The sequence below is a fragment of the Eleginops maclovinus genome, chromosome 14 (assembly GCF_036324505.1).
Source record: "Eleginops maclovinus isolate JMC-PN-2008 ecotype Puerto Natales chromosome 14, JC_Emac_rtc_rv5, whole genome shotgun sequence".
Lineage (NCBI taxonomy): Eukaryota > Metazoa > Chordata > Actinopteri > Perciformes > Eleginopidae > Eleginops > Eleginops maclovinus.
The window spans coordinates 10908983-10919466 of record NC_086362.1 but is presented as its reverse complement, the minus strand read 5'-3'; the positions used below and the strand labels follow the sequence as shown (position 1 = coordinate 10919466).

Genomic DNA, 10484 nt, shown 5'->3' with positions numbered 1-10484 from the left:
ACACTGTGGGAAGAGCTGTCTGTGTAGTACAATGCAGAGTGTGATTCATCAGCCTATTCTGTAGGATAAGTACAACATTTTTCAAGGTAACGCTGTACCAAACAGCACTTAATGAGCAAGTTGAGGGAGTGACATTACCTGCCTGCGAAATGAGAGGTTAGAGACAAGCCTGGCCTTCAGCAGACACAGTGAGAGAGCAAAAAAAATGAGTGCAATATCTCTCAAACTTTTTCTTTGGTTTCTTTTCACCCAGAAATTCTAGGAATGGAAAAACATTACCAGCACACTTGTCATTCCTCAATATATCCCCCTGGGTTAGAATTGGTGCTACCATAAAAATCTTCGCCTTTCCAAGTCAAATCCCAGGCATTTGATGGGAGTGTGTCATGTCGGATATTCATGGATTCAGTCTCTGAAAGTCAGTGCTTGTTCAGCAAAATTAGTGAAGGAAAAGTGATGAAAGAATATGAAAGAAAGACGGGCGGTGCCCTAAAATAATAACAGGGAAAGGTGGAAGGAAGAGCAGAAGGAAGGAAAGGGATAAAATCAAAATATCTATTTTATTTTTAGCCTTTCACACAAATAGGAATACAGAAAATCCTCTTAAAATCTTGCCTTGAAAAATCCACAGTGTTCGGTTGAAGCACACTTCCAAAAACAAAAATAGTATATTGATGTATTGGAGAATTGTGTTTTGGAATAACTGATTGATAACCAATGTCACACACATTTTATGATTCATGTTGATATTTTTGTATACTTACTGCTAATATAATATGCAGGTTAGTATGTTGTACATAATGTATGTAATTAGTATGCAGTATGGACTGGTAATTGGACTAAATGCTTACAAAGACATCACCTAGAGCAAATGCTGATCAGTAATAAAATGATTAAAATTTGCAGCCCTATGGGACATTTCTGGGAGCATGGCATACGTGAAGAAATGCAAGATGTTTACTTCCTGTTAACATGCCCTTAAACCCTTTTCTGCACTCTCAAATGCAACTTAGTTCTGATGAGGGAGTGTTTTAAATGTTACGGTTAAGCAGCTCACAGGAGAAAAGGTAGTTTATGACTCTCAAACGTTAGAGTTGTAAACTTTCACAGCGTTATTATAACAGACATTTATCCCTTTACGCCGCATAACCCAAACCATCACCACCATCCACCATCTCCCTGCTGGCTAATAACCCAGACACTGCATTACTCTGAGAGGCGACTGCCGCTGATAGTGGTTATGGTGATGCCGTAACAATGGCCCTCTTCCCCTTGGTGTCATCCCGTTAGCTCCTCTGATGCATGGCCGTCATCACTGTGCTGCAGATTGGAGTGAAATGATTGAGGATAAAGCTGTGAAAAAGGGGGCTGTAGTGACTGTTTCCATTGAAGTGGGGGAATAATCTATCTGAGGGTGTGCTATAGTGCCGACCATCATTTAGGTGGCTGGAAAGGGTCAGCGTGGCGATGTGGGACGGCCATTACACTCATTCCGCTTCACTGTGCGAGGAGCCGCCGCCTGATTGATGTTCTGAGAGAGGATTTGGCACTGCTGTTGTGTGTATCATACAGCATGCACTTTAATATATTGCCTGTGGGTTGATATTTGTGTGTCTCCCGGTCCATGTGAGCGAGAAGGAGGAAACTGTAGCTAATCATGCAAGATGGCCAGCGTTTCATTCCAGAGGAGCATTCATTTCTACAGTCAGCCCATCTCATCCCATAAGCTCTCTATCACCTCCCTCGTTCATGACTGCTGACTCTAACACAAACACTCCCTCTTCATCTTTAACCAAAACAGGCTCGGACCAAGAAATCAATGGGACAGCGAGGCCTACCAGAAGGAGCTGATGTAATTAAATCCAACTGCAGAGTAAGAGAAATAAAGTATAGGGAGGCTTGTGAAGTGCAAGGGAAGTCCCTAGAGGTATAATTAACAGTATCTACTGTTAGTATCTTCTTTCTCTGAAGCTCACTACTTTACAGACTGTAGCACAGCACCAGAAAGTGGTTTTGCTTCTACAGACCCTCCTGCTTTATGACATGTGGATTAAACGGCAACATATAGAGCCTATGAACAACATTGAACAGTGAGGATTTTATCACTGCAGTTGGAAACATCTGAATAATCTCAGATGATGCAGGAATGAGTCCTAAAACCTGGAAATAGGTTAAACATTTTTACTTTTCAGGGTCCCTTTTCCCATAGTCACTAGGTATTTTGAATGGGTTTGGGTAACATGTCCAAAATAAGTGCTGTGGCTAACACAAGCTAAGGAAAATTGAATGTTCCACTCTGAACATATGTCTGTAAATACCCTACTCTTAGATTTATTACACAAGGAAACACATCTACTTGTTTGTGGTGAAGTCATGTGTCCCAGGCGTTTTAGCTTAGCATTAGCTTTTTACTTTTGGAGATTGCATTCCAGTTTAAACAATTATGGAAGTATTTTTTGCCAAACTAAAATGTGTTAGTATCATCATTTTCTGCCACAGAGCTAATGTTCTGTAAAACACAACCCAATTCAAATATCCTACTGGCTTTTTATCAAGGGAACCAGTGTGATGCTTACGTCCAGGTTGGCCAGCAAAGCATGCATCCCTGCAGCACTTTGTCCTTTTTTTCACATCCTATTTGAATTATATCACAGTATAAAAAGCTGCTTCAGTTTCAGCATCCCATATTGTTGACTGTTGCATGCTTGTTAGTGTTAAAAGTAACACCTGTGCTTTTCCTACCATGGTCATTGGAGTCGCCTAATTACCCAAACGGGGATAACCTGTACGTGTGGTTGATAGACACATTACTACACCTGAATGTGGAAGGTCCATGTTTTTCTGAGTCAATATTGTGGTTAGTCCTGCACTATGAATGCAAAGAAACAAGCAACTCTGAAATTCACAAAGTCAGAGGATGGATACAAGACAGTTCCGAGTCACAGATGAGTTGTTGAGGAAAGGTAAATCAATTTGCAACACATCAATTCAAATGGGACTATTTCCTGGCCAGGTAAATTGGTTAAGCTACTCTAAGGAAATACTTCATTTATCGGGGTTGAAAAGAAAGTCTTACGTTATTTTGATACATTTCTAAGGCTCTTTTGTATCTGCTTCTGTTAACTTGCTAAAAATTGGTGAAAAGACAAATACTGAGAATCAGAATTCCAGAATCCTTTATCCGTCCCACAGAGGGGAAATCCACATTGTGAGAGCAAAGTATAGATAGAAGCTCTGCACAAAGTATTTCAAATAAAAATTATTGCAATTTACAGAACTACACAACCGGTAGATATGTAAGTAGAATTGGCGGCAGTATTTATAAAATATAATAAGTAAATGTAACATTGTGGATGTTGTAAATTTACAGTAGTAAAGTATATATTGCATATAGTTACGTACAGATTTGTGTTACAGAAGAAGATGAATCCCCCTACGTTTTCACATGCATACATACATTAACCACACACAGGTAGGTGCAAACATGCACATGCATTTTTAGTACACACTATACAGTTTTTCTTGTAGGCTGCACACATGCACATGCATCTGGAGAGGTGCCAGAGTGAAGGCTGCCAGCCTCAGCAGGGCGCAGGAGTTGAACTAACACCTCTCCAGTACACACGCCGTATTTTTTTGTTCCGCTCGGGACGTGAACCGATGGCCCTTCGGTTCAAAGTCTAGGTCCCTACAGACTGAGCCACTCCCGCCCAATAATGGATTAGTAGCCAGTAGGCCACCAGTGCAGCAGTTTTTCAACCAGAAGGTTGTAGGGACGATCCTAGGCCCGAATACCGATGTATCCTTGGGCGAGATACTTAACCCTGAGTTGCTCCTGATGGCCAACGGGGTGTGAATGTTAGAGTCCCTAGGGCAAGTGGTACTGCTCTGTATGAATGAGCTGTGAATGGCGCTTTGAGGGGTTGTAAAGACTGGATAAAGCGCTATATAAGTACAGTCCATTTAGAAGTAACATTATTAGCTAGGAACATATTGCAAGTGTTGTTGCAGAAAAAATGGTGTTGTAACCTTTGTTTGTTATTCAGTTACTGAATCTCTTGAAAAATTACAGAAAAGCACATTAATGAAGTCACAAGTGTCTCCTTTATTTTCATTTTCTATTTCTCCCCTCTCATACAGTTGATGTGGTCTGCCACAGCGGAACGTCGTGATCCAGCTAGATTTTAACACAGGCGTGCTGTGCTGGCAGCAACAGGGATCCACACTTCTGGATGTCAGCTGACGAATAAAAAGCCCTAAAATAAGACTGCTGTGTGAAAGTGGTCAAATTGTGTCTTGCTAGACAGTCACATGATTTTCCCCTCAACTATTTAACAAGTACAGCTGAAAATTTGATGATGACAATTCAATTATGCACCCGACATTGCGGAACACCCTGTAACTTCCAGTGATGTCTCTCCTATAAAGGTAAAAGTAGTGAGTCAGGAGATATGTGACTAGGTGTCGGAGCATTATGTGTTGCCTGGTCCTGGAATAGCAGAATGCTTCCCAATAGCTACTTAATTGTAATGAGGGTTTTATGAGTCGTGATTAAGAGCTCATTGGCAACGTGTGCAGTTGATAGCGCTTTCTCTTCTGAGCAGAGCCTCGGCTCCTGTGCCGACCCCAGAAAATTGACCCGAAGATTTATACAGCTATTTTCTAAAGGTCTCCCATTCGTGGGCATACAGTCAGGAAGGCAAATTAGTGTTTCAAATGGATTTCACTTTCAATTTGAATGCGGAGTGGTTGGAACACAGCCCCGGCTAAGGGGAGGCCATGGGTAATGAACTCCTTTGTGTTCTGCCACTTAGAGGATCAAATGCTCGGGGCTGTGAAGACATTCAGCACTGCAATAGGGAGGATTTTCTTTGGCTTCTATAGGCTGTGGATCCTGAGTTTAACCGACCTTTGCTAAAACCATTCACTGAAGAGACCCCTGTTAAACTGGCATTGGCGTTTTCCAATTTGAATTGGACTGCATTTAGGTTTTGCAGCTGATCCTTTACTCAGGGTGAAGTAATCCAGGTACCCGAATAAGCACTACTGTATGGGTAGTGAAAATGCTCTTCTGTCCATGCATGGTAAATGCATTGGAAGGATGATAGTTAATAGAAAGGAAGCAGTAAAAAATGTATATTACGGTATATACATTTATAGTAAATTCGTCTTATAATAATTTATATTTGAAGCTGGACTATAATTGTCATTTAAGAGTTATTCCTAAACGTACTCATTATGCAGAAGTAACTCTTTCAGGGTGATTGTTATATGTATTGGAAGAGTAAATTAATCATTAATGCATTAACATGTAATGGAATTTTAAATAGTACCTTACAAGTAAATGTAGTGAGATGAAAAGGACATGTATAAGTCATCTTGAACAAATGTACTTGGAAAAGTAAGGAAAGAGATTAGGCAACCCAACAATGAGTAAGAAAAAGTATTTTTTTCTCCTTCATATTCCTTTAATTTTGACTCTATTTGCCCTACCTATGCTGTATAAATGTACAGAAAGTCACATTAGTAATTGTATTTATTTCTGAAACATGATACAAGATAATTCAAATCTAAGTAAAGCTTCAGGAACTTTTAAAAAGCTCAGTAATGATTTTCTTTCACAGAAAATTGACATGCCGTTGAAAATGAGTCAACAACTTGTCGAGATGACACACACTTTATTCTCTCACTATCCATTTTAACATAAGGGCGGCGATCAGAAACAGACAGCAATGGTAGAAAAGTGATAATCCTGTGACCTTATCTTGCTGCTGACACCCACAACCCCCGGACAGGGAGCGATTAGATGGGCGACATTACTCAGCACTTTCAAACTCCCCCCAAGCTCTGCAGTTCATCCATTAACAGTCTGACAGTCCAGCGTCACTCAGCGGCCCTGTGGAGGGGGCTGTGAACTGTTACAGTTCAGAGAATTATAGCCAGCCAGCCAGCGATCATAGCCATACCCCCCATGGGAGCAATCTTGCGTAGAGCTGGGTCTCCTGTCATCGACTGGTGGTACAGAGAGCCACAGAACATCCCCATGCCCGCTAACAGGAGAGTCCCAGCCTGTAGAGAGGGGAGACACATTTAAGTGGCAGTAAATGAACTTGTTCCTTGTAGATTCAGCCGCACAAACACAATGATAGTCTGAGGAGACAGACAAAAACATTATAAAGAATAATTAAATTAAATGTGACAAAATTATATAGAACAAATCTGTACATTTCTGAATAATTCATTCATTTTATGGTTTCCTGTTTAGTGTTTTTTCGGAAAGACTTTGAAAATGATATATTGTGGATAAATACACATGCCCTTAATAATGAAGTGACAAATATTATTACTTATTGCTACTTCTCCATCTTTTTTGAGAAAAAATACAGATTTATAAAGCTACCAATCTTCAATTTTACCCAATTGTTTTAGTATTTTTTTATTGAATGTAATGTTTTTTTTACAACAAATAAGCAATGCATGTTGTAGCTCAAATGTACTCAGAATGGTGTCAAAAGGAGTTACAATAAACAACTTCTCTTTAGTTTCCAGCCACAGGTTGGAAATGATCGCCTATAGGAATACAGGTTTAGAGTCGGGACAGACGGATTTTGCCAGAATGACACTTAAAAATACATTTTAAAAAGGGACGCTCGAGTAGATCCAGCTCTAAGGCCCCTTTTCCACCAAACCGGATCCGGTTCAAGGTCCGATCTTTTGCTTTTCTGGTGCTTTTTCTGGTTCTAGCCTGTAGAACCCATTGTGTTTCCACTGCTTAGAGGCCGAGTGGAGCTCAAGTGGAGCTGCGTCATTGCGTCATCGTTTGTGTCATGACGTAACCGTTTACGTGCCCTCTTATGACTGATTCATGTTCACTTTCTGACTGTCACACAAGCAGCTGATACATATACCCCTCCCCATAAGTGAATGTGTTTCAGTCTGAAATGACGCTGTTTGGCATCACAGCGCTGTTATGAAAGTGTCTCTGGCATTAGACAGGTGATGTTAGCATAGCAAGCGAGGCTACTCTGACTATCTTCACTACTCTGCTATCCTATTGTGGCATAAGCCGTTTTCTACTGGTATATTTTACCGGTGTAGTTTTCGTTAAGATTTTACTTCTGATGGCCACCTGTGTAGCCCATGTACTGATTACATCCGATAGCTGCAATAATACAAAACAGGAAAACGTCTGCCTGCTTTTCCCAATGATCCATAAGTGAACGGATGGTGATTAAAGTAAGGTAAAAATGAACAGCATCACACTTAGACTGGTTAGTGTTGCCTGACTTTATAAAGTGTGTGTTTTATAAGTGTGTGTGTGGTCACGTTATAGTCACTTTGCTCAGCGCTACTGCTTGTTACAACTTGTACTCGCTCTACTTGCCATGAACTGTTATTGCTCAGGTTAACCTCCCCCCTCCGAAGTAAGCGAGAGGTATTGGATCTTGTATCTGGCCGGGCAGCCGAGTGGGGCCAGAAAGATCAGTTTTTTCTGCGCTTTAAGCCGGCGCCACTGCGGTGGAAACACGAAAAACAAGCTCTTTATCGGCTCCAGCTCCGGCTCCAGCTCCGGGTTGGTGGAAACCGACATAAGTGTTGTTATTAGGTTTTCATACTCACCACAGCAGGTTTGCTGGAGTGGGCAGCACCCAGCAGAGCCAGGCTGTGGTAGAAATGATACTTGTTGGCAGTTTCGAATAGCTGGAAAAGAAAGACACAAAGAGAGATCATGATCTCTGACAGGTTCAAGACTGGGAAAGCGATCAATTAACAATTTGCTATCACAGCAATATATATACCACTCTCTGGTAGTCATCAGGGTCGCTGTTTTTGAAGCCTAAAACAAGAAAAACATGAAATAATGTAGGAATCAATATTACTCTCAAACATAATTTATCACACTTTATGAAAAGTTAAATGGAAATCAACAGGTTCCCATAAGTTCCAAACACAATATATGTTATGTGAATGAATAACCTCCTAATGAACATTTCTATTTTAGGCTTTTGTTGATGCTTTTGCTCAATGGCAGTACTGAATTAAGAGGAGGTATACATATAACTGTCTCAAATAGTGCAGACCAAACATGATTAGCCAGTATGATGTCTCATAAAATAAGAAAATAGAGCAACATTTAGCTTCATCCAGATAATACTAATTTGCCATTGACTCCTCCATGACACACAGGGGGCGGTCACCTTCATTACAAAACTGTTTATTTACTAAATTAGCATGCTGCTTCGTGTGTCATTTGTATGCCGAATTGACCATTAGTCTATTCAACATTCTCATCAGAATTATTTTCTTTTTTAGTACAGCAACTGCGCCGTTATAGAAGATTATCCTAAAGTGGCTTTATGTGCAACGGAGGCTGGAGTGGTTAGCGTTGACCATGCAGTGTTTCCTTGCTTTTCGACCATCGCTTAAATGAGTGGCGTATACTCTAATGTACAGTGAGCCTACCGTGAGCCCCGTATGCCCCGGCTGCCACTGCAGAAGCCCCTGACAGAGCTGCCAACCTCCGGACAACAACAGAAGCGGTCATGTTTGAAGCTGCGTGTTTATCCGACAAGCGGAAGACTGTCAACGATGATGCCTTCACGTCCTTTAATTAAATCCGCCTTCTGGAACCACGGGTTACGTATTATGGCCTTTTCGCCAACTTTTCGCTGGTGAGCAGCGGTGGAAAAAGTATTCAGATTCTTTACTTGAATAATAAACTGTAAACATACTCCTTTAAAAAATAAAATAAGTAAAAAAGTACCAGCCTTTAGAGACAAGAAACACAGACAAGAAACTTTATAAAACAGGCTACTGGAAAACCTGTTTGTTGTAATTGTTTCCATTATGTTGAGTAGCCTATTCATTCTTGACTTGTACTTAGTTTAATTGGCAATACATTATCTTATACCTGCAGTTCAAACTAATTATAATAAGATTGAAAATGTAGAAAAAACTATATTGAACAAACCTGTAAAATCCTGAATAAAAAGTATAATTCATCTGTTTTAAGATAGCCCATATCATATTATTTTGGAAAACGTTGAGAATGATATAATTATATAAAAGTACAACATCAAGAATGGTAATTAATAATTTGGGATGGTATAATTTATACCAAATAATCATATTATGAATGTTTTCCCGAAGGATTTTGCGTAAAAATCTATATATATAAAGTAATTAGTAAATTAAACTTTATCTGTATTTATTTACTTTCCACTACTACTGGTGAAGTTTAACAAGTAACACAAATAGTCACACACACATTGTAACAGTAACAGAACTGTATTGCACAATAAAAGAAAACATAAACACATAAAGAGATCTTGTAGACTTTTGCATATCATTGTTGCTTTTTCAGTTCACAAGTATACACATCTCTTAAACAACCACTAAGAGATGAATATAAGAAAAGGCAAACATAGAATAGGAAACAATGTCATCCCCGAGTTACATTTCACTTCAATTGATCAGCTCTTACATTGTTACGACTTTCTGTTCAGCCCATGAATGCACCACTGCGTTCAAACTCCTGCTCCTGGCTGCCAGGCACGTCCGCTATCCGTTTTGGAAGCTTGAACCAAAATGGCGACTGCCGTGCTACAGTTTCAGCCCACGGGGTGAATTTCATAACTCTACCAAAGAGATGTGACACTGACACGACACTTCAGCAGTCTTGAATCACCCCTAGGCTGTACTGAGGCTATGTTAGTGTAGGCAGTTCAAACTCGTGGCTGGTAAATTCAGACTTTCACTGCGTTTCATTTGGTTTTTGTTTGAAATCTGGTCATAAAGCCTTGAGCGCAGAAAAAAGGTGCAAACTCACCTGACCATTTCAAAAATGGAAAATCATTCGAATTGTTTTACCTGCCTTGTTTAAGGCCTCACTTCTGGATTGCATTATTAATAGCAGGGGCTAATTGTATTATAATGCGGCTTTTATATGAGCAACTACTTTTCTCATACAAAATCTCTTGGTTTCTCCTTTACTAAGGTTACATTGTGTCAAACACAGTGAGGGGGTGTTTGGCTTTACAAAGGGGTTTGAAATGCCATTCAGCATCACTGTATGCAACAAATTGCAACATAGCAATGAGTGACTTGCTCACCAGTGTGCATTGGTGTGCAGCACTTTATCAATCAGTGCAATTTGAGTAACCATGGTGACTATGCTTCTGTGAATTTCTCATAATGTTTGACAAGCTTTTCTGCAAGCAAAGATGTTGGGTTTCAAGGCTAGGAGTTACCCTTTGATGAAAATTCACTGGTCCCTGCAGAACGCCTACCAAAAGGGGGTGCTGTATTGCTTTCCCATGCCAAAGTTAGGTAGGTGTGTGTGTGTGTGTGTGTGTGTGTGTGTGTGTGTGTGTGTGTGTGTGTGTGTGTGTGTGTGTGTGTGTGTGTGTGTGTGTGTGTGTGTGTGTGTGTGTGTGTGTGTGTGTGTGTGTGTGTGTGTGTGTGTGTGTGTGTGTGTGTGTGTG

The 10484-nt window shown here is 40.3% G+C and overlaps 1 protein-coding gene across 1 annotated transcript; it reads right to left on the bottom strand.

Moving 5' to 3' along the window:
* Window positions 1-5658: 5658 nt before the first annotated feature.
* tmem256 (transmembrane protein 256) lies at window positions 5659-8636 on the bottom strand. Its single transcript, XM_063900202.1, has 4 exons — window positions 8464-8636; window positions 7800-7837; window positions 7621-7701; window positions 5659-6069 (listed from the first exon to the last, which is right to left on the bottom strand). The coding sequence occupies exons 1-4, from the start codon at window positions 8543-8545 to the stop codon at window positions 5926-5928; spliced, it is 345 nt and encodes a 114-aa protein (XP_063756272.1). The 5' UTR covers window positions 8546-8636; the 3' UTR covers window positions 5659-5925.
* Between the last annotated feature and the right edge of the window lie 1848 nt (window positions 8637-10484).